This window comes from Callorhinus ursinus, unplaced genomic scaffold (genome assembly GCF_003265705.2).
Source record: "Callorhinus ursinus isolate GAN/ISIS: 27379988/994484 unplaced genomic scaffold, GSC_fseal_2.0 scaffold16, whole genome shotgun sequence".
In the NCBI taxonomy this organism is placed as follows: Eukaryota; Metazoa; Chordata; class Mammalia; order Carnivora; family Otariidae; genus Callorhinus; species Callorhinus ursinus.
In genome coordinates this window covers 28111943-28137218 of record NW_027397078.1, presented here as the reverse complement: position 1 = coordinate 28137218, position 25276 = coordinate 28111943, and the positions used below count along the sequence as shown (strand labels likewise).

The following is a 25276-nucleotide window of genomic DNA, read 5'->3' as shown; positions in this document are numbered from 1 at the left end:
CCAAATGGGGGGAAGACATTAAGTATCAACATCTATTTAAGAACCAAAAACTCTCTTAATTTCATTCCTGTCAGTTCTTCAAGCCCATCTTTCTTTACCATAAAAATACCATTATAGCAAATATTTTCAAGATAAGAGTTTACACTGAAAAAGACCATTTCTTGGCCCACATACTGCCCAGTATTACAACAGACATAAGAGGACAATGAATATTTGTTTGATTCCCATGTGGGAAATGTACAAATGGTATATTATAATGGAGTAATTATAAAAAACCAAGCATATTCCTCTTTCTAGAATTATTTAACAAATGGGTATGTCATACATAATGAAGCACATTACTTTACTTAAAAAAGCATTTATGCCAGGCCTATTTTCCAGTTATTTTCTTAAGGCTACAAAAAATTCAGGTAAGACAGAATAAGAGTAAGACACTATAGTTTCATTAAAGCTATCTGCGCAAACTTAACGTATCAGAGCTAATCCTGAAATTTACACTGTTCATTTTTACATATCTAATAAAGTAACTACTATCTTGCTTTGAATTAGTCCATTAAAAAGAAAATTTTAATGAAATAGCTCCTTTTCTTAGAAAGGATTATTTCTTCTCCTGATTTTACTATAAATAATTGTGAATTTCTAAACAATCATATAACATTACACAGCTTTAAATGATTGGTCAAAAGGAAAGATTATTGCATATATTTTAAAAAACATTTAAAAATAATTAATATTAAAGAACTTTCCCTTAAGAAGAAAGGGTAACAGGAAATAGGCCTTGTAAGGATCTTAGAAAAATACTACAAACAACTATATCTGACCAATGAGAAGAACAACATGTAGGAAGCACTCATATCAGAAAGCCCAGCTACACTGTCTCTGAGTTACACAGACATCACATTTTCAGTTGATTTTGTGGCTCATTACTCAAGAGATCAAAAGATAGTATAAAACATGTTTATATTCTATGGCCAGTGCTATTTTTGAAACCTAATGTCACACCTGTTTTCAGGTACATGAAAAACTGGCCGTTATCTGCACAATGCCTTCAGGTTGTGTTATTACAAATGAAAAAAAGACTGTCGACATCTAGAATTTATGCCTCTCAACAAGCCAGGTATTAATAGAAGACCACTCAACTACCTCCTAGTCTATGGTTTGGGGATAGATTATACTACTTTTATGCTCATACTAATTTCCTCCTAATGAGCTAACTACTCTATCCAGCCTGCCTGCTACTTTCACAAAAAACCCTAGATTACTTTCCTTTCTTTTGGCGGTATGGGGAAAGAGATAAACCTTGTCTGCCTCCTCATCAAGAGCCACCCCATCTGCATCTGTTTTATATATTTGTGTTTTCCACATAATCTTTGAAAAAGGGTTCCAATGGTTAAAAAAATATCTGAAACACAAGTCCTGAGGAAAGGGATTATCATTAAACTGATTATAGTTAACTATAAATTTATGTCCACAAATATTAGTTTATAGCTACTATTTGAAATATCACAAAAGCAGCTTTTAATTTACTAACACTTAGAACATTATGTTCAAAGCATAAACCCAAAGCTAGAATTAGATGGAAAATAACACTGAATACCTTAAAAGGTCTTCTAAAGCCTGTTGTGTTTTGATGTCTTTCCTCAACTCCAAAGGGTTTCTGAGTAATGATGTCTTTTCTCTGCATAGTATAATTCTGCATGAAAAAAGTATTAGTATGGATTAATATATTTAAAGTTTATTTTTAAAAGTTCATCTTACCATTTAAAAAATATGAGTTTTGGGCAGAAGACATGAATGGACATTTTTCAAAGAAGACATATAGATGGCCAACAGACACATGGAAAGATGCTCAACATCATTAACTATCAGGGAAATGCAAATTAATACCACAGTGAGATACCACCACACCTGTCAGAATGGCTAGACTCAAAAACATAAGAAATAAGTGTTGGCGAGGATGTGGAGAAAAAGGAACCCTCAGGCACTGTTGGTGGGAATGCAAACTGGGGCAGCCACTGTGGAAAATAGTATGGAGAGTCACCAAAAAATTAAAAATAGAAATACCATATAACCTAGCAATTCCAATACTGGGTATTTACCCAAAGAAAATGAAAATACTAAATCAAAAAGATATATGCACCCCAGTTTACTACAGCATTATTTACAATAGCCAAGACATGGAGGGAACCTAAGTGTCTATCGGTAGACGAATGGATAAAGAAATATGGTATCTATACAATGGAATATTACTTGGCCACAAAAAGGAATGAGATCTTGCCATTTGCGACAGCATGAATAGACCTAGAGGTTGAAATGAAATCAGTCAGAGAAAGACACTAAGTGTGTCTTTCTAAACGAAATCAGTCAGAGAAAGACAAATACCATAAGATTTCACTTATATGTGGAAAAGGAAAAACAAAAAACATGAGTAAACAAACAAAAAGCAGAAAAAGACCCAAAGATACAGAGAACAAACTGATAGTTTCTGGAGGAGAGGGGGTGAGGAGATGGGCAAAATGGGTGAAAGGGTGTGGGAGATATAGGCTTCCAGTTATGAAATGAGTAAGTTGTAGAATGAGTAAGTCACAGAGAGGAAAGGTACAGCACAGGGAATACTGTAAATGGTACTTGTAATAATGTTGTGCGGTGACAGACAGTAGCTACACTTGTGGTGAACATAGAATAACACAAAGCTTTCTTGAATCACTGTGTTGTACACCTGAAACTAATATAACACAATAGGTCAACCACACTGCAATAAAAAAATTAAAAATTAAAAAAAAATAAATAACACATTTTAAATGTATAGGATTAAGAACACAAAACAGGTAGCACGTAGCTTAGCTCTAGGAACATACATACATCTTCCTTCACGTAACCTGTGCTAGTTTATGAGGGGCTAGTTTAATTCATGAATGTGAGAAGTATAAAAAAATTCCTCCCGTATAACACAGTGAGTGACTTTTGGAAAATGGACCATACATCCAGTATTTATTCAGGCATCCAGGAAAGAATCGAACTGTTGCTAAAGAGTTCCCACTGCCTAAGAAGAAAACAAATTCTCAACACTGCAGGGGGCAGGTTTTGCTGACTCAGATAACTGATTTGAGGTGATGCTCCTGCCATGACTAGGAAAGTATCAAAAGTCAGAGTATTAAGACCGTAACTGCAAAGAACAGGAATCCTTTAATGGGAACAGAAAAGATGGGGCCCATTCTGAAGTTCCTTTTTTCCAAAATCAAGTCTTAAGCCTATTCATTCCATTTGCTGTACTTCTCACAAATTTTCCTCTTTCATACCTTTATCTCTCTCCACAGTTTGAAAAAAAAAAGTCATATAAAACCCTTTACATAGCAGTCATCTTCAATTTATACTAAGTCTATAAATTTGACTAAGTGCACAAAGATACATGTAATGAGATGAGACTTTGGGGGACCATGGTAGGGAAGGGTGTATTTTGCAAGTGAAGGGATGTGAATCACTGGGGCGCAGCGGGAGGACTGTACCAGACAGCTTCTGACCAGGCTCCCAGTGAGCCCCACCCTCCAGTATCCAGGCCCCTTTGTCATCCCCCTTCCCTTGAGCGTGAGCTAGACCTAGTGACTTGCTTCTTACAAGCAGCATGTGATAGAAGTGATAGAACATCACACTTTGGAGATTAGATTACAAGCAGACTCTGGCTTCCAACTTTCTAGCTGTCACTTGCTTGCTCTTATTCCAAAAGTCAGCTGCCATATTTTAAACTGCCTATGAAAGGGCAGATCTTTAGAGAGAGAAAGTAGATTAGTGGTTAGCTAGGGGTGGGAACAGGAAATAATTAAACAAGCATGAGGGCTATTACTGGGGGTCATAAAAGGTTATAAAACTGGATTACGGTGATGGTTACATATCTTGGTAGATTTATAAAATATCATTAAATTGTATACCTAAAAGGGGTGAAAATTTTATGGTATGTAAATTATATCTTAATAAAGTTGTTCTCAAAAAAAATCTTAAGAGGGGCGCCTGGGTGGCTCAGTCATTAAGCCTTCAGCTCAGGTCATGATCCCAGAGTCCTGGGATCGAGCCATGCATCAGGCTCACCTGCTCGGCAGGAAGCCTGCTTCTCTCTCTTCCACTCCCTCTGCTTGTGTTCCTGCTCTCTGCTATCTCTCTCTCTGTCAAATAAATAAAAAAATCTTTAAAAAAAAATCTTAAGAAAGTAGTACTATAATAAATGAAATAAAATCCTACTAAATCAGAGATATCTATTTCCTCTGTCATAAGTGTAAGACTCAACAGAATATTAACACTGAACAATAGAATCATAACATGTACTTAATCAACAGTTAGAAAAATACTGGCGCTCTCTATACATATAGATATATGTGAGGAGAATGGAGTGTACAAAAATGAAAAATATGGAACTGCAATCTTACCATGTGAGGTTTCTGAATAAATTTTCTAAAATTTGATTTTACAAAACCTGTAGGTTTTTGGAATTCATCAACATGAGTAGTATTCTTCAACCTCGAAAAACTGGAATGCTGATCACTCCTAATAAAATGAAAGAGACAAAGTAAGAATATTTTATTAGTTTACCTTTACCCAACAAGTAAAGAAGAGAAATCAAATTGCCCCCTTCAGAGACAATTAAAGCAGCAAAACAGTAAAAACAAACAACAAACCTCAAAGATCTATCACTACTAAAATTACAAATGAAATGATAGTTATCAGGGCTAAACCTTCATTTTCCAACAAACATTATTTAGCTAAGTTGAGAGTCAGCAATAGGGGGAAATAAGGTTTGGACCAGGATTCTCAATCTGGGGCCCAAGGACAGGTTTCCTGGGGGTTGTAACCCCCTGAAACCATATGTAGAATGTGTGTTCTGAGGGAAAATCATCACTGCTCTTGAGACCTTGGCAGCACGGGGTCGCCCCCCTTGCTGACAGACTCTTATTAATGAAAGCACCAGAGACAAAGAATGTGACTAGCTCAGGTACTCTCATTAGCAGAGCTGAGCCCTCTGTTTCTGCTGGGCCACAGGAGCGAAGGACAGCTCCCCTCTCCTGTCATCACAATGTCCAGAAGTCACTTCTCTTCCCAGGCAGCCAGACCTGGGAGGGAAGCTCCTTCCTTGGGCTTCTCTTCTGACGGCGGGGCCTCATTTTCACAGCCCTTGGGCAGTCTTCCCCCTGTCACATTCCACATCTCCCCACAATGTTCCTCAGACCCTTCCTGCTCTGTGGTGAACAAACCGCTCACTGCCTCAGCCCGGCCTCAATCCCTTCCACAGGTCCCGTGCTGACATCAGGATAAAATCCACACTCCTCACCATGACCTTCAAGGCCCCTCCTGCTTTGGCCCCTGCTGTCTCACTGGTCGCTTTGTTCCCATCTCCCCCACGTGCACACTGGGCATTAGAAATATTTAGCCCTGCGCAGTTCCCTACACACACAATCTCTCCTGCTTCCTCAAGTTCGCATGAGCAATCCCTTCTGTTGTAATTTCCTTCCACTTAGATCAACTTTAAGATTTAGCTCCAACTGCACTGTTCCAGGAAGACTTTTCCAGACCCCTCTGAGGTAGACTAGATACCCCTGCTATGTGTGCATGAAGCATTTGGGGGTGTTCACACATATCACTCATGTTTAGTATATGTGCTGCCGAAGCGAGCACTGTATCACTCATGTATATAAATGCTGGTGCACCTGCCTGTCTTACCCAGCAAGCTGTGATCCCTTCACAGGAGGCACTGTGGGTGGTTCATTTTGTGGCCCCAGTTTTGACCCCCAAAACTGACCTGGAATAGCTACTCAGGGTATTATGAAATGTTAAAAACTCTCATGTTCTGTCAAAATGCTCATGATATGATAGTAAGTGAGGTGCAAAGCTGTATTTGGAGGATAATTTTTTTAAAAAATTTTTGTGGGGGTGCCTGGCTGGCTCAATTGGTAGAGCAATTGACTTGATCTCGGCGTCATGAGTTTGAGCCCCACATTGGGTGTGGAGCCTACTTTAAAAAAAAAAAGATTTTTTATTTTTTTTTAAGATTTTATTTATTTATTTGAGAGAGCTAGAGAGTATGAGAGTGGAGTGAGGGGCAGGGGGAGAAGCAGACTCTCTGCTGAGCAGGGAGCCTAATGCAGGACTGGATCCTGGGACTCCAGGATCATGACCTGAGGCAAAGGTAGCCACTTAGCCGACTCAGCCACCCAGGTGCCCCAAGATTTTTTATTTTTAAGTAATCTCTATACCCAATGCGAGGCTCGAACTCACAACCCCGAGACCAAGAGTCACATGCTCTACCAGACTGAGCCAGCCAGGTGCCCCAAGGATAATTTTAATTATTTAAAATATAGAAATGTATTAACAGTGGTCATCTCTGCTTCATGAAATTAAGAATGCCTTCTATTTTTATTTTTATACTATGTACTTCCAAATGTTTGCCACTAGCATATACTACTACTTTTATTTTTTTTTGTATACTACTACTTTTATAAATAAAACCGTGGACTTCTAAAAATCCTCTTTACAAAGCATATATCTGATAACAGAGTAATGTCCAGAATATATAAAGAACTCTTTACATCTCAATAATAAAAATATAACAATCTAACTTAAAACATGGGCAAAGGATTTAAATAGGTATTTCTCCAAAGAAGACACACAAAAGATGCTCAACATCATTAGCCATTAGGGAAATGCAAATCAAAACCACGATGAGATAACATTTTATACCTACTAGGATGGCTATGATCAAAAAGATGATGCCACCAGTATTCCTAACAGCATTATTTACAATAGCCAAAAGATGGAAACAAACTAAATGTCCATCAACAGAAAAATGGACAAATAAATGTGGTATATACAATGGAATATGATTCAGCCTTACGAAGGAGTGAAATTTTTTTAAAAAATGAAATTTGGACACATGATACAACATGGATGAAAAACATTATCTTACGTGAAATAAGTCAGACACAAAAGGACAATTAATGTATGATTCCACGTATATATACGAGGTACCGAGAATAGGCAAATTCACAGAGATAGGAAGGATAGAGGTTATCAGGGGCTGGGAGTAAAGGGGATGGGGAGTTTCTCTTTACATGGTACAGAGTTTTTGTTTGAGAAGATGAAAAAATTCTGGAAGTGGATCGTGTGGATGGTTGCACAACACTGTCAACGTACTTCATGCCAATGCACTGTACACTTAAAAATGGTTAAAATGGTAAAATTTATTATATGTATATTTTGCCACAATAAAAAAATTTAAACCTTTTGATATTTGTGACCAGGCAAAAGAGTGTCCAAGTTAAAGAAACTACTTCCCAGCCTCCCTGCAGCTAGGTATGGCCATGAGACTAAATTTTGACCAATGTTGCTGAAGCTGCATGTATAAATTCCACGAAGTCTTTAAAGACAAGACTAGAATATGGACCTGATGGCCAGGGCACAAACACCCATCCTGGACCATGAGGCAGACACCACGTGCAGAGGTTATCTGAGGAGCAAGATCTAAGGAGGCCGGTTTCCTGATGGGTCCACCCGACCTACCATGCTCTGATTTCCTGACTGTAATCTTTTTCTACATGAGAAAGAAATGATTTTTCTTTTGCTCTTACAGTCCATTCTCTACCCAGCAACAGGGTGAATCTTTTAAAATTTAAATGAGATTATATTCTTGGGTTAGAACCCAAAATGTTTTATAATCTCAGAATAAAATACAAAGTCATCATGTCCTCTAAGGTTCTTTGGCCTCACCTCACTCTCTTCCTTTCCCACTAATAATCTTATTGGTCTGCTTTCTAGTCTTTAAGCAGGAGTAAGTATGATCCTGCCTGAGGGTCTCTGCCTTTGCAGTTCCCTCTCTTAAAATACTATCCCCTAAAAAAACCTTACAGCTAACTCCCTCACTTAATTCACATCCCTGCTCAATTAAAAAAAAATCCTAAGTGCATTCCATAACTACCTAAATAAAATCACACCACACGTTATCACTGTCCTATTAAGCTTCCTCTTCTGCCTTACTTTCACCTCTCACTCACCGACACGTATTTATTTATTTTCTCCTACCATTAAACTGTAAGCTCAACGAGGACAAGGACTTTGTGTATACTTTTTCGCTGTATGTTTTCTATACCCTGTGTAGCTAAAAGGAAAGTCTCTGCAGTCTGATGTCCTCTCAAAGTCTACTATTTTATTTTGAAGCTGCTTTATCCCCCACACACCATGCCTATATATACAGTACAACACCTTGGTAACACTGTATGGAACTTAGTAAGGGTGGATACAAGAGGGAGAAAGAGTGGGTCAGAAGACATGGAGATATTAGGGTAAGAGATTGGTCAGAAGTGGGGGGAAAAAGAGAGAAGAGGGTCTTTGAGACTAGACAGAATGTCCTAGCATTAGGCTTTCTTAGGAAAGATCACCTTATGCATTAGGGAATAAATACGAATCAAGGCTTAAATGCATTACATTGTAAGTATCCTCTGTCCTATCTACTCCTTTGCAAAGTCTTCATTCAACAGCTCTGAATTGAGCTCAAGGCAGTGGGGATACAATGGTGGGCAAACATACACACAGGGCTTGCATATAACTGCTTGAGGGAAAAAAAGATCACAAAGGTGGGAAATTGCTACATCCTGTGATTTATGATTTCATATTTCTTTTTTTATTATGTTATGTTAGTCACCATACAGTACATCATTAGTTTTTGATGTAGTGTTCCATGTTTCATTTCTTCTGAATTTCTACAGAAATCTAAATACTGACCGGACTAAACAGGTTTATGCAAAAATAGTAATGAGATCAATTTCATAGACTGAATTTCTAAGACAAAAGGATAAAATCAACAGTTTTTTTTATTTTAAGAAGGAAATCGAATTAGGATAAAGTTAAAGGTTCTAAATGATTTTTTTTCTAAGTCATTTTTTTAAAAAGATGAACAATAGCAAGTACTGGTGAGGATGGGAGGAAACTGCATGTTCGTACACTGCTGATCGGAATGTAAAATGAGGCAGCCACTGTGGAAAACTGTCTGGTAGTTCATCAAGAAGTTAAACACAGAATTATCATAGGACCCAGCAATTCCAACCCTAAGTATATATCCAAGAGAAATGAAAACATATGTCTACACAAAAACTTGCGCATGAATATTCACAGCACCATAATTCACCAAAGCCAAAAAGTGGAAAGAACCCAACTATCCACCAACAAGGGGATAAACAAAATGTGGTTATCCATACAATGGAGTATTATTCAGCCATAAAAGGAATATTCATGCTACAACATGGAGCAATGTTGAAAACAATATGCTACATGAAAGAAGTCAGCCACAAAAGACCTCATATTATATGACTGCATTTATATGAAATGTCCAGAATAGGAAAATCCATAGAGACAGAAAGTAGGTTAGCAGTTGCCGGGGGTTGGGGGGAGGGAGAAATAGGGAATGACAACTAATGGTTACAGGGCTTCTTTGTGGAGTGGTGAAAATGTTCTGGAATTAGACAGTGGTGACAACTGCACAACTTTGTGAATATACTAAAAACTAGTAAATTCACTTTGAAAGGATGAATTTTATGGTCAGTAATATCTCAATTAAAAAAAATCCTCATGGCTCCACTATGCCACACCAGCTATCCAATACAAATAAAATAGTCTAAAACACCCAGAAAAAGACACTGCAGAAAGACATCTTTGCATGCTACACACCATGCAAATGTTTGCTCAAAGTGAACATTAATAATACTTAATGCTGACCAGCTACTCTGTACCTTACACCCGATGCTTCAGTTACTCTTAACCACCACCATAAGGTTAAGTATAATTCTCATCTGTATTTGATGTATGAGGAAATAAAGATTAAATAACTTGCCTCAGATCAGTCACATAGCTAGGTGTCTACAGAGCCAGGGGCTGAACTGAGGTGCAACTCCAGGGCTCAAGCCCTTTCTCACCTCAAAGGGTGAAGATATATTCTGAAGCATTACATGGTTTTTATAAAATGCTGATTATCCTAAATCTGGTTTAAAAGTCCTCTTTCTTGGCACACTGAGTTTCTTACACTTGCTGAGTTAAGAAAAGCATGAGAGAGAGCTTATGTCACTGAAGAGCACAATCATGCTGTGTCCTATTAGGAAACTGGAGACTTTCACCCACCAAGGGACGAGATTTTAACTATTTTATTTTCAGCTGTTTTATATGCCTCAATACACAGTTTTGCTATCTTTTAATGAATCCCAAACTTATTATCAGCATCAAGTCCAGTTTTAAACAAGCTCCATGTATTGTGACTAAGACCTAGTTAGCCCCAGACCTGATTTAAAAGTCTAGTCAATTATCTTACTAATTTGATATTAAGGAATATGGAAAGAGAATTAGCACTGGCCCTTCCTATTCACACATTCCTGCTTTCTGAGAGATCCAAATAGTCTGAAGAACTTTGGGTGAAGTAGATATTTTGTCCTATTCAATCATACCTCATAATCATACAGGGTCCCAGAGTTGCCATGAATCCCACATAGTTTTTAGAACTAGAGATAAATTGGGGCCAATCTAGAATACTCAGAGCCCCTAAAAAGAAGTACAGAGTTGGGAAAGAAAAACAAGGATCTACTGATAATCAATTTGCCATGCATGCCTTAAGTATTTTGCCTGTGCCAGCTCATTTAATATTTCTAACCTGACCACATCATAAATTAGTTCTCACTTTATAGAGGAAAAGGCTCCAGAAATTAAGCCAGTTTGTCCACGAGCAAACAGCTTGTAAAATGGCAGAGGTGGGATTCCAACTCCTGTCACCTCCACATTTTCTACTACCCCTGCCTCTGCTTCATGGACAGACATCCATGAAGAGTTCCAAAAGAGAACTGTAATGACCTTGGGAAATTCTGTAATATTCAGAGTACCAGAATCTAAACGGCAGAATATGTTAGAGTTTCAATGAGGTTGAGTCAAATAGTCCATAAACTTGCAGGTCCTGGCACCTGCTAATAATCAAAAAGCTGTTACACTCTTTTCTAGAATTACAAAGACCTCAAATACTCACCTACCCCTGAGTTTTTGTTGTTTCAATTAAACAGCATATGATGATCACTGAATAACTTCAAAACATTTTAATAGATTTCACTTAAACATATAAAATGGATTTGAAGGATTAAATCCCTACACTAAAATGAAAATCATCACACACAAAAATTGAAAAATATGCTAAAACCAAAAGCTCCCTGATAATAGGATGTTTTTCATCTACTGATTACCTCTCTGCAGCACTAGCTATGTGAAAAATGTGCTCATCTTCATTCTGTAACCGTTCTTTTCTCCTTCTTTCAATGTCATGTCGTAGATCATTTGGATCTATTATTTTGACCAGAGTCTGAGGAATTTTGACAGAAGACAAACCATTCACATTACTGTTAGTTGCACAAAGACCATATCTAATAAGAACCTTAAGTAAAAGTCCTAAATAAGTTACCTTGTATTCACCCTGCTAATGGTAGTGTAAATCGATTAAAATATTTTGAGACACAATTGACAATGCACAGACAGAAAAGTTCATAACAATGAACCAGGAATCCTACCTCTGGGACTCTATCCCAAAGAAAAGGCTATCTACCCAAATATATTCAAAGTGCTATATTTAAAATCATCAAAAAAACGAAAGCAACTTAAACATAAAATAAATTTACAGGGGAAGGGAAGAATGATTTCATGGGAAATTTAAGTCAAAGTAATAATACACAAACATTTAAATTATGGTTAATATAGGCTATGTGGAAGTCAACGTGAAAAAAAAACCAATTACTGAGAAAAGCTAATTAAAATTTAAAAAGCTTCAATCATAAAAAGTTATGGGGAGCTCAGAGATTTTACATAAAAGCAACATTATTAAGTAAAAAACAAAAAGCATCTGAGACTAATATACTATGACGGTAGCTATGTTAAAATGCCAGATGTAAGACTGCAATGAAAGATGATCAAATGATATTTTGTATTAAGTGGTTGAGTTAAGAGGTGATTTTTCAAATTTCTTATGAATTGATTACAGTATTTTGATGAATAGAAATTTTCTGAAAATAGCACCTATTTAGTAAACCAACCTACCGCTGTAAGTTTAATAAAAATTATAACCATTCACAAGTGAAAAAAAAGTATTTACATATTCTATCTGAAATGTATTAAAATCTTTCCTCTGCAAAAACACTTTATTCTCAGTGATTAAATTAGCAGTTCTTTGAGAACTTGATATACTTCAAGAATGAGAGACAGTTTTCTTGCCCCCCCCCCAGGCTAGTCCATAGAGTTTTTCTAATTAGCAAAGAAATGGGGGGGGGGGGTGTGGGTTGAGGAAGTGTTGGGTGGGAATACAAAGCATGGCAATATACAAATTCAGTATTATTTCCATTATTTTGCTAGTTCATATTCCACAGAATTTTTCATACATTCTACAGTAAACAGAAGGGCAGTATCAAATTAAACTAAGTTCCTCTGCATTCATCCATGTACGACTTAAAAAAAATATTCCACTTGACTGCTTGGGAAAAAAATGTAGGTATCAAACATACTTTCCACAAGCTTTACAGTGTGAAGTTTTGGAATGAATATTAAACGCTATAACTGCAGGTCAGTTTTACAAAGCTGTTACCCTTAGGGATTGTCTCTCTTAGGGAATATTTTTGTCTTTTGTCAGTGTTCTCTCTGCAACCTGGCCAGTAACTAGAACCTTTGGAGAGCTTTGTAAATCTCAGATTCCTGGGTTTCAATCCTTCTTTCTCATCTACTTTAACTCCTTTTTACTCTCTACTGCCAGTTTGCTTTCCCATCAGTATGCCAACAGTGTGATAATCTTTCAGCAAAAATTGTATTCACTTACCTGTTCTGGTTCATATACCATAGTTTGCTTATTCTGAAGCTCAGCCAAAGACATATCTATTCTCCTAAAATAATAAAGGCATATTACAATTAAATAATTATGTTATACACTGATACCTTGATTCCATTACTAGAGAATGGAATTTGAAATAAAGTTGGCGTGTCTTGGAGGAAGCAAAAAAAAACCCACTACCAGGTGGGTTTTATCTACACCGCAGTCTCCCAGGACACACATATCCTGTGAACAGTATCACAGTGACGCCTTAGTGGTTCTCAAATCACTAGTCTGTGTAACCTTAAACTTTGCTCCGGTGATCTACTGCATTCTAACATTGATTCAGCTCAGCTCACAAGACAGGGCACACCACCTGCTCGGACAGGTGCCAGCAGAAGAAGACATAGGTTTTCATCCGGCTGCCCTCAGAACAGCCATTTCTGACCACATGAAGCAACCCATGATTTCAATGGCTCGACAATTGTCTTTCATTCTTCCAGTGATAACTTCAGTAGGCAATTACTATAGACACAGCAGAATCAAAGTTAGGTAGGTAAAGATTGTCAACGTCCTAGACATTTAAACAATGCTACTCAATGGCTTTAATACAACCTATTCCATCAAAGTGCACTGGCCCAGTACCTGCTTGGGTTAGACCTGGCTTTTAGGTAGGAAATGCAGTCCTAGAGTCTACGGCAAAACCAGAAGGCAGCATCTTCCCAAATCTTTTCTGAGACTTATTCCCATGAGTTAAATGGGCATACAATAATCAATCATTACCTGTGAATTTCTGGATCTGAATTCAATTTAATTTCATTTACATCTGCAGCTTGCGTATCCCGCATTTTTGAAAAACGCTCATGTAGAGTAATGCCAGGTGATGGAAAATAATTTGCTGAAAAAGGAAACAAAGAGTTTTATCTCAGTGTAAAACTGATTCCACTTAAAAGATTATATATAAGCACAGGAAGAAGGGACTGTTAAAAAACATCCAACCTGTTTTCTCTTGAAAATATGTGGGACCTAAACTTATTCCACAGACTAATTTGTAGGGCTCACATGCCTTCCCAAGCCTAAGCAACAGTAAAAAATGCCTGACTTATGAACGCAAGGATTCTGTTCCTATTTGACATGCCTGCTTATTTGTTGGGGGAAAAGATAGTGGCTCTCTGAAAGTGAGGACCTTTCTTCTCCTAGGTAAGACTTTAGTATACTGGGGAGTAAAGATGGTACAGTTTTACAGTTCACCTAGAGGAAAAAATAAAAACAACCTTGAAACATCAAAACAATTTTGAACAAATGCTAAATGTTGTTTACATGTCACAGAAGGAGTCCTACTTGCCATTGTACTTTAATTAACATTAACTGAAGTTCGTGAAGACATTATGAAATCAGCTATGCTACAAGGCTTTTAACAGGACAGAGAGAAAGATAATACACTTGATCCATCAGAATGCTACTTAAGCAGTCCTTCTCCCTAACTTACTGTTCCTGTTCTGGGACAATCTCCTGGATTTTTCTGCAATACCACCTCCCTTTCTGCCAAGAATCACACTTCCTTTGGGTGAGAGGGGCTGGAACTGAGAAGGTGAACTGTTTCAGACAAACTGCATGTTTCAAAGTAAATAAATATGTGCCTTAGTTTGAGGGATGTAGAGAAAATAATCCGTTTTCAAAATATGTTGCATGAAGGTAAAAATAAAATCAGTGCAAATATCCAGTAAGAAATAGAAAATAAAAATTTTGAAATTCTTGAAGGTCTCCAGTTTATTATACCCATGATTGCTTTATTATGCAGCATCAATGAAGAAAGTTGTTCTACGTGACTGAATTTTCCAATTAATGGAAACTGGCCAGAAGCTAAAATGAAACAATTTAATGCAAATATTTAAAGTATTTGTAATACAACTCCCCAATGCCAATAAAGTATGCCAAATCAAACCGGAATCTTTTATCAATCACTTCATGTTCACCCTTATGGCACAAAGTCCCAGCAATGCCCTCAGGGGACTTTAAGAATATCACAATACCTAGACTTCCAGAGTTCTTGTCAAGTTTCATATACGGTGTTTGTTGCTTCCTCCTTCCTGTTTGGTTATCAGTTACTGGTTCTTGTGACTCTCAGTAGTCCTGTGTCTTGCAGCAGTCAACCTCTCCCTTTCTGACTTTCAATTTGTAATCTACTATGAGTTGAAGTACCAGGTTATTGGAACAACACATGAAGAACGAGGCTTGAATTAATACCTTACACTCTCTATAACAGATTTCCTTGTTAATGACCTAATCTATAATGAAATATTATTACTATATCACAGATATTTACCTATATCTTGTGAAAAATCAGTACATTATTTTTGTGTTATCCCTAATGTATGTGCAAAATATACCAACCTTTAACTTGATGGATTATAGTTATGATTTCCTGAGCAAATTCTCCTGTAGGTTTGTTTTCAGTATTCTGAGTTGAGTCAAGATGTTCAAACACTGGATGAAAGTTCTCACTTTTCCTGCCAACAGCAACCAAATCATGTGACATCTGTCTCTCTGTGGAATAGCTAGAAGCAACCCTAGAATAATATGTAAATGTTTAACTAAATTTGAAACTATTTTACTGAGAAAAGAACTTATTAAAATTAACCAAGATAGCTATAAAACTAAAAAGATGTTTATCTTTTCTTATAGTTAAGGCACTAAGCTGTATGCCACCGAACATGTGCAATAATGCGTAGGAGGAAATAGCCTTAGATGCATGGTTTTGCGTTCTCCTTTTCAAATCAGAGATCATTAAATATTTGCCACTTTAATAATAAAATCCTCAAAATTCTAAGTTAAACAATTTTTACCTCCACAAATACAGCAAGGCATCAAAGGTCGATATGCAAAAAATAATCAATCAGATTATTTTCTACTCCCAAATGTCCATAAAATTGTAAATCCAGCAAGTTTATACTATCTTGAAGTACTACCACTTTAAAAGCTGATATCAAACATAATAACTTTTTTGAATTCACAAAAATCCTTATACCTCTATATCAGCAATGAGAAACTTAGTATTTTGAAATCAAACTCTGTTGAGATTAATCACTTACAAAATCTCACTAAACTGTCAGCAAATAGTCTCAGTTGTTAGCAAAGTTAAGATCATTAGAGCCAATTAGTGTTCACCCTAAATGTATCCTTAAAGAAACGCCAACATTTATTATATAACCCCAGCTATCCTACCACTCTAATGCTTTCTGATTCTTTATAACTTGTGTTAAAAGCTCTCTTGACCTAAGGTATCATCATGAAGTCATGATTATGACATACACTTAACAGTTACTGAGGGTTTATTGCAAGTCAAACACAGGGGCTCAGAACTCATTTACAAACATGATCTCATTTAATCTTTACAATAGCCCTATGGGGAAGGTGCTATGACGCTGGGACAATGGATGTCTTGGTTGTTTTGCTTTACATCCCAGAAGCTGAGTGTTTGTATGAACATAATCTCTCCAAGTGTCATAATGGGAAACTATACCTTATTCCAAGAAAGCTGTTCTTGCTTAAAACTACTCTTAAATTCTTTGTCTGCAGGCAGATTATGTGTCACAGAAGAAAATGTCTCATTTTATATTTATACCTCATTTTGGACCCAAAACAGCACTAACTAGCTTACAGCTCTCTTACTCCTCTGCATTTAACTCTAAATAGCTTTTGCCTCTTCCCAAAAATCATTTTCACTACCCAAAGAACTGAGATTTACAAGTGCTGGGGTTCTTTATGAGTATGTTACAGAGTCTGAAGATAAACCTACAAGAGAGCCCTGAAATATGTTTTAAATAATAGCAGCACCCCTGGAATAAATAACAAGTATCAATCAGATGGGTACATGCTGGGGTGTGGGTGTACACACGCAGAGATTCACTTACTTAAGTCACTTAACAGCCATATATATAACACAGCTCCAGGGTAATGAGGAGCTTACAGATATTCTCTAAACTTTTTAACTGCTCTAATAAGATGGTTTTAAGTGCCTATTTTTAACTTATCAGAGGCCAGGCTTCCATATGACTTTCTGTGCTCCCTGCTCTCAAACCAGCACTGTCAAGACAACTCCCTGCCGAAGCAATAACGTGGAAAAGTGATTATGCAGCAGGTTGATGCCACTGCTATGGTTTCCTTGCTTCATCAGCAGGACTTTCATTAGAAAACTCATTTCCCTTTTTTCCTCCTAATTTGCTCCAAGCTTTCCACTGTGTATCCTGTAACTAGCTGAGAGACATTCAGTGATAAACACTAGAAGCTAGAATGGCCCTGTAACAATCTCTACTAACAAAGACTTACAAATACTGTGTTTAATGGTACAAAACGCCTGTTCCACACACACACACACACACACACACACAAATTGCTTTTAAAAACATTTTACAGGAGAAAAATAAGATGTTCAAATAGAACTAAAAAAATGATCTGTCCATAAGGGAAAATCAGTTGATAATGTTTTGTATTGCAGCCTCAGTTTTTCCCAAGAGGAAACTAGTTGATAAAGTTTTTGTTTTCCACCAGGTCATTATTAAAATTTACTTGTCATTTATTACAAGTTAATTACTGGTATAACTCTTATACCCACTCCATGCCTAACCCTCAATCCCCAGGAGTGCTATAGTATAGTTTACAGCTATACTTAATTCCTGAAATTTTAGTGTTTACATTTCCTATCAATTTATCCTGGAGTTACTCCACTGCAAGATTTTTAATTAAAAAATGTTAAAATTGTCATAGCTTAGGAAACGCTAAAATTGTATCACCTGAAATTTTAGTTTGTTAAAAACAATTAGGATGGCTTTGCTATAAGAAGAGGCTTCTTGAAACTGGAGAACGCAAAATGTGCTAGGTATTTACATTTGTACATTTAATCACCTCTTGGTTCACATTTTCCTTTTTACTATTTCCTAAGCCAGGTATCGCTTTACAAGTGAATAATTTCAAGAAATACTTCCAATACAAGTAGGTAAACTGAAAAGACTAAATGTTCTCATTTGGGATGCATTTTAGACAGTTTGAAATATTAAAATATAGCCAAACACCTGTATTCTAGTACTATTTCTGATACTGGTCTAATGAAATTTTCCAGGTTCCTCTCTTCCCTCCTCCAACTCCACCTGTTTGGTTTTTTTTCCCTCTCTAAGGATATTTCCTCTGACGTTCTGAGCGTTGTGCATAATAACTAGGAAAACATAAAAGGCCACATTAAACCTTAATTTCCTCTTATTCATAGTTAAGATCCATCAAAAAACCCAACTGCATGGCAAAATAACATTTACAAAAAGCCCAACAACAACCCAAACTAATGGATGATCCCCTGCCCTCTGGAAGCTTATAATATATAACAGAATCCATGTGACACATACCAAGTTTTCCATTCTCGGTTTTCTCCTAAGAACTAACATTTTGTACAGCATCCTATCGTCCATAAAGTGCTCTCCCAGTTATTCATTTGCTCCTGTCTTCCTGAGAAGACACTTAGCATTTCTGGAGCTGAAGGTAAAGGGTCAGGGAGACTGCTTTTCCTCTAATTCAGCATCTTTTTTCACAAAAGTCCCCTACCTAGCCTCCCCAAGCCCAGTGCCCTTCCAAGTGACCTCACAGAAAGAAGGCAGCAGCCAGAACTGAGCTTCCTGCCCTCTCTGATCAGCTCATCCCGTCAAATCAGGCGGGCTCCGTGGCAGTCTCACCTTTGCAGCCGACTGTCCCTCTATTCCCTTTCACTGACCACTTGAAGCACACCTCAAAGTTCCTGTGTGTATCGCCTGCCTTTGTTAACCTATAAGTAGAAAAAGTCTTTCATCTCATCTCCACATGTTTAAAATCTTTGAAGCCTAGCTCACATGTCAACAACTCCTGAAAGAAGCCTTCCCAGAATCCCCCAGCTTGGGATCATCTGAGCCCCACCTTTTGTATCACTCACTGCTCCACGGTATTACCAACACTGCCCCATTGTCTATTAGACCAGAGGAGAAGAAACACAATCCTATGCCGATTTGTAGTCCCAGGGTACCCTAACGGGCTGTCTCACACAAGGCAGGTCTGCAAAAAAAGTACCTGCTGAATGAATAAATGATTAAGGGAAAACAACTTGGACAATTTGTAATGAGAGTTTCAGCTAAGAAGATGACAGACTTCAAAATTCTAATTGAGGCCAATTTAACTGTGTTTTTTAAACTTTCTTGGCTTACTTTTATTTTAAAATTATAACTTCATTTAGACCAATTTAAATTTTAAATATTTCATTTTTTATGATATGAAACCTCAAATATATACAAAAGTTCAGAAAATCCTATGATGAGCTTGTCAACCCAGCTTCAACAGTTACCAACACATGGCCAATGGAAGCAAAGTTGTAAGGCCAGGAGGAACTGCAGGTTAATTTGGGCCCAAAAAGGCATGGCCAGGTAGTCTGCCGATGTCACAGAGCTGCTCAGGGACCCAGTGGAAGACAAAAACTTATGCACCCCAACCCGAAACAGAATGTTCACTAAGAGAAGCTAGGGTGAAAAACAGAAATGAAAGGGAAGCTTCTCTCAACTGATTTTTTATGTTTAAAAACATATATTAGAAATATTAGGGGGGAAAAAAACCTTAGCTTTTTGTGATACGGAACAGTGAGGCAGCAGGTTTGTGTTATCACAAAAGTATCTCCACCCACGGCTTATCACAGGTAGGTAAACTTGTGTCACTGGGTTACCTTCCTTCAATCCTTGCTATGGTATTTCACACTGTTCCCGCACCTGTGCAGCACCCTTTTCCTTAGAGCATCAGGGCTCCAATGTCTTCTGGGTCCCATCACCTACCTCATCCCCCTTCAGAATGGAGAAAGACCTGATGGGGGGTAAGGAGGCCCTTCCTGTAGCTCTTCTGGGGTGGGGGTGGGGAATAAAAGGATTATATGCGAATGTGACTGATAAACTCAGTCCAGCATCAACTTTGCTAGCCAACCTTCCCATCCTAGATGCCTAGTACTAGCAGCCAGGGAGGTCAAAGGAGCCTCAGGTCCATCCACACCAGCTTATTCCTCTCCAGAGACTGGCCCCCCCCTGCTCCTCCCTCTCACTTCCTTACTAGCCTGACCAAAGTTCAGTCTCTCACCTACTCGCCCAACATTAAACCAAAACTCCCTTCATCTGCCCCAAGACTTCAAGATGTACACAACAGTGTTTGGAGTTCATAATAGCATTTGTAGAAATTTTCATATTACAGCTCCCTAACTTACATTCTGAAACATATAATTATGACTCATATGTAACTTCTATCTCTGATAATGCAGTTTCTGACAAAGTGGGTCACTAGAAGATAGTCTTTGTTAATACAAGTATTAACAATGCAGTGAACATTCGAGCAAGTGTCTACCTACTGCTGTTCTAGATAAAACAGGAATCTAGAAAAATCACTATCCTAATCACATATGTCTTCAACTACACTGATAAGTGGAAGAACATACATCAACATGTGACCAAAGCTAAGAAAGTAAATGAATGCATAAAACAACCATCTCAGACTTCCAAAAAAATGGATAAACCCTCTAGATTTAAACCAACTAATAAACCTCTCTCCACTCTACAATTATTTTAATCTTTTCAAGCAGAGGAAAATCTAAGTTATGCCAATAGTTGAGAACATGACTCTGTTGAGGGCATGAACTGCCTTAGTTTTATGGATACTTCATCAGTCCATACATAATTAAATCCAACCCCACAAAACTCTTCCACAACTTAACCATTCATTAATAAATAATTATCATCAGAGAGAAAGATTTTGTTGACTATGCTTTATCATACTAACAAGATACATATAAAGTTATTTATTCATCAGGTCTTTGAAAAGGAAGGATTTGCAGTGTTAGCTCTACTACACAAGCCATCCTACAGGTCCTTGTCAGATAAATCAGATGTGTGCTGACAGGTCATGAATTTCACAAAATTGTGGTTTATAAATTCAAAAGAAAAGATACAGCAGCTTCAATTTTAGGAAGCTCATTTTTGTGACACATGATGAAAATCAAGCTTCCATTTCTTCTCCCAATTATAAAATAAAGTGTATTCAATATTTCTAATGAGGTCTATTACGGTGAAATCCTTCAAAATTGGTATTTCTAGCATTCTATAAAAGTGTTAAGCCAATTTATTAATTCTCTTTTAAGTTAATTAAAGAATTAAGTTAACTGATTCTTTTTTAACATCATTATTAAATATGGGGGTATCATTACTTCTATTAAAAAATTCAAGATTTTTGTGATTTGATTGTACGCAATATTGCTTCCAAAGGAAAAACCTGTAAACAAAAATGAAATACTGAAGTATTTAAAGGGGAGTGTACTGATATCTACAATTCACTTTGAAATGTATGGAAAAAATAAGATGGAATGATTGATTGATGGACAGATATGTGATTATGAAAGCAGAGTAAAATGTTAACTGTAGACGCTCAGTGGTGGGTATATAGGTATTTACTGTACAGTTCTTTCAACTTTTCTGTGTATTTGAACATTTTCATAGTATAATGTTGGAAAGAAAAAAGCTCTTAAAGTTGATGCTTACAGCGGCTTTTGTGCTCTTAAGGTTAAGAACTAGTAGGAAATATAATAGTACAAAATGATTTAAGACTTACTATATGAAATAGGATACAAAATTATGAATATACTTTTATGACAACTATGTAAAATATACACAGAAAAATAACAAAAGAAGCTGTACTAAAATAGTAATAAAACTGTCCTAGGGTAGTAGAATTATGAGTGATTTCCTCCCTCTATTTGTCCCAACTTTCTATAAGGTAATCATATTTATAAGTGCTTTCTGTGCACATATAAATATACATATGTATATTTTATAATATTTTTGTAAGTACAATGAATATAAGGGAGGGGGATGACCATATCTAACTTTAAGAAAAGGAACAAAATAGGGGTGCCTGGATAGCTCAGTCGGTTAAGCGTCTGCCTTCGGCTCAGGTCATGATCCCGGGGTCCTGGGATCGAGCCCCATATGGGGCTCTCTGCTCAGCAGGAAGCCCGCTTCTCCCTCTCTGTCTGCTGCTCTGCCTACTTGTGCTCTCTCTCTGTCAAATAAATAAATAAAAATCTTTTAAAAAAAAAAGGAACAAAATATATTTGTTTAAAAAAAGAGAGAGAGAGACTGGGTTTACTCCTCTCCTTGTCACATCCTGACCTTAGATTTTGTTTTATCTTGTTTTTGACTGCAATTCAAGTATGAGTGAACTGTGAACATAAATGCAGCAAATCAGCATGGCCCATCACTTTTTTATTCACATACTGGTAGTGTCTTAAGGTAACGAACAGACTTAGCTGACATAGCCAACTGCAGTGCCTTATTATTTCCAGAATCCATAATTGTAAGTAATATGCATAATGGAACAAAGCATGCAAACCACTTTAGCAGAATATAACCTACCATTGGGTAGTCTATTTTTTTCTTAAAGAATCATTAAGAGCTAAAGTGAGTGTCTTATAAATAGGCCTCTTTCTAGACTCTAGCCTAATTTCCTCTACCTAGGAGAATCTAGTTGACTGAGCATCAACTGTTTTGAGATGGCAGCAAGAACCATGTTAGGTCACCTGCCTCCTTGAGCCGCAGGTGCTCTGACTTAGACAAGTGGCATCATCTCTCAAGGCCTTGCTTTCCTCCTCTATAAAATCAGGGCCAGTGAATGGCCCTTTCAGATCAAAAATTCTCTGGATCTGAGGCAACAGGGAAAACATGCTCTGAGAAATTGAGCAAGGAATAGGTCTCCCTGAACTCCACCCAGCCTATCCCTGGCTACAGAAAGTCTAGCAGCATAAAAACACATAAATTCATGAAAAGAAACAACTCCATAGAGTGCCCTGCACCCAAAAAGTATCTTGAGATATGACGTGGAAACCAGCAGACATGAGATCACTCTATATTACTGATCGTGGGATTCATCCTGATTACAGGGCTTTTGTGAAAAGTCCAGGCAATCCCTCCCCACTCAATGGACTCTAAACACACCGTTAATTCCATTTTCAAAGCTTCAAAGATGGTGGAAACAGATACTTTTCTTAAATAGCGCTAAGAAAAAACAAAAACAATACCTGGATGTATTTACTGCTTTCTTCACATCTATTTTAACAGTAAGTGATGTCTTCCTAAGACTGGCAGATGAAGGTTTCACACTAGAAAGTTTACTTTCATCAAGTTGGTTACTGGAAGAGTTGCTCTCTTTTCTGCCATCCCCTTCTTTCTTTCCTTTCTCCTTCCATTTGTCACCGCAGGGTCTCAAGCCAACATCACTTTTACTTGAATGCATAGAGGCAGTGCAGTCAGTGCAGTCTTTCTTAGATGGTTTGGAAGGTTCTTTGACTTGCCCACCTTCAGTTTCTCTCCCTCTTCCAGCATTAAGACAAATGGACTGTCTATTTTCAGGGCCTTTTTGAGAACTGGGTTTTCTATCTTCCTCCTTAGAGTACTTCTGAATTCTTCCATCAGGAATGTCCTGGTCCCCACCTGAGGTCTTGCGACGTTTGTGGCGATAGTCACAGGATACCCTGGTTGCTGAACTGGTCTCTGGCGGTTCCCTCTGAGCACGTCGATGAGTTTGGGGTCCAAGGTTCCACTGCTCTTTCTTTTCTTGGTAAGATGGAAGAGAATGCCCGAACTTCCACTGTGGGTTCCTGGCAGGCTCTCTGCTTTCATACCTCTCCACATCTTTAGGTCTTTTTGATGTGTGTCCATATTTTCTGAAATCACGATCCTCAGGATACCTGTGTTGACATAAAGCAGTTTACACTTGCACTAGAGAGAAGAAAGTGAGAATTTATATGTGTGGAATGTTGGGCAGCATGGCTTTAAATGCAGAAGGCAGTGGCAAGTTAACTATAATCCCTCAAGCCAACTCATAGAGGCACAAGGTAGCAAAAGAGGAAAATACCATCTTTTGTTACAATTCTAGCCATCAACATAATTTACTCTAAAAATAAATACTTCATTACTACCAGCAGACCATAATTATATTACAATGCTTTTTATCTTTTTAGACAAAAGCTTTTCAAGGTAGTTCTCTTCAACCATAAAGTAAACAGACTTTTGCACTTGAGGCTTTATACCAAATTACCCAGGTTTAATGTTTTCCTATACCTCTTCTGTAAAGAGCTCCTTTTCTCAAAGTCTTCGGAGCCTCTTCTCAGTGACTGAGAATAGTTTTCATCTTGTATCCTCTGGTGCCTCAACTCATCTTCATGCCACTTTCCTTCAAACCTAGAAGAATCTGCTATTGACCTCTGAGGTGGTTTCCCTCCTTTTCCACTTCCTCTGACTCTGTGGTCATCAGGAGTATACCTTCCTTGTTCTTTCTGGGAATAACAATTCCCCTGGTGCTCTTTGTAGGGTACACCTTCTGAATATTTGGGCATATAGTGAGATCTTCTGTTACCATCCCCTCCTCCTGATAAGTATGCTCGGTAAGGCTTATAAGTATAAACATTTTCTAAAGAGTTTCTTCTTAGGTTTGGGGAAGGTGATCTATGTTCATAAGATCGGTAATGCACATTTCCACGAGAAGGAATCCTTGGTTTACTCTGTCCGTGTTTCTCACTGTCCATTCGCCAAGTGATGGGTCTTTTTGGATCCTTCCTATATTCACAGCCATAATGCCCATAAGAATGTCTTTGTTTGTAGTGTTCAGAATTTCTAGGTACTGGTGATAAAGACCTATGTAAACAAACAAAAACGTTCAGTCCATTTAAAGACAATAAACAAAGTTTATCTTGATATGAACTACCTAAATAAGACATTTGCTTTTCACTGCTTCTTCCACGCATATCAAATTCATCAATTTGCTCTATCTGTATTCTAAATTGTCCATTTGGGTGTCTGATTACTGTTCTGGCCTATTCAACAAGCATATTCTTTCCATCTGAACTAACATATCCCATGTGCCTATCAAAATGGGCTGAGCACACCTATCCTGCTGGAGGAGACCAGCTTAGGTACACAGTAAGATCCATTTTGGAAGACTGCTGACAGCAAAGTTTGGGCAAAAGAGCCAGTCAGCAAAAGCTTGTATCAGGTTCAACAGTCAGGGAAGAAACAAGCAACAGGAAGGTCAGATTCACACAAATAAATGTGTAGGAGAGTCTCTGGGAAACTGAACATAACCTCTGAAATTAAATTAGATTCTAAGAGTTTATGATACCACAATAAACCCAAACTCAGACTCAAGACTGACCCCGCAGTTTCCCCAATTGATTGACTATTCTTTCTACTAAGGCTATGTCAAGGAGCAAAAAACTACATACTTAGTGTGTGGAGTGGGAGGGGGAAGAAGGTATTAAGACTTGAATTTCATACTTAGTTCCTCCATAAATACTACTAACATAGATAGATTGCTTTTCTTTCCCAGACC

The 25276-nt window shown here is 37.5% G+C and overlaps 1 protein-coding gene across 10 annotated transcripts in view; it reads right to left on the bottom strand.

Moving 5' to 3' along the window:
• BCLAF3 (BCLAF1 and THRAP3 family member 3) overlaps positions 1–25276 on the bottom strand; it is a 60819-nt gene that overhangs the window by 16117 nt on the left and 19426 nt on the right. For 6 of the 10 annotated variants that reach the window (XR_012381047.1, XR_012381048.1, XM_025857665.2 and 3 more), the window contains exons 5-12: positions 24010–24582; positions 22968–23636; positions 15248–15423; positions 13637–13751; positions 12863–12926; positions 11250–11365; positions 4419–4536; positions 1598–1693 (exon numbers count right to left, since the gene is read on the bottom strand). Coding sequence is in view for 6 of the 10 variants with exons in the window: in XM_025857665.2 (XP_025713450.1) it covers positions 1598–1693; positions 4419–4536; positions 11250–11365; positions 12863–12926; positions 13637–13751; positions 15248–15423; positions 22968–23636; positions 24010–24582 (1927 nt within the window). In the remaining 4 variants the exon portion in view is untranslated. Of the gene's footprint in view, positions 1–1597; positions 1694–4083; positions 4158–4418; positions 4537–11249; positions 11366–12862; positions 12927–13636; positions 13752–15247; positions 15424–22967; positions 23637–24009; positions 24583–25276 lie in introns of all 10 variants that reach the window. The other 4 variants (XR_012381050.1, XR_012381049.1, XM_073902001.1 and 1 more) reach the window with 3 other exon arrangements.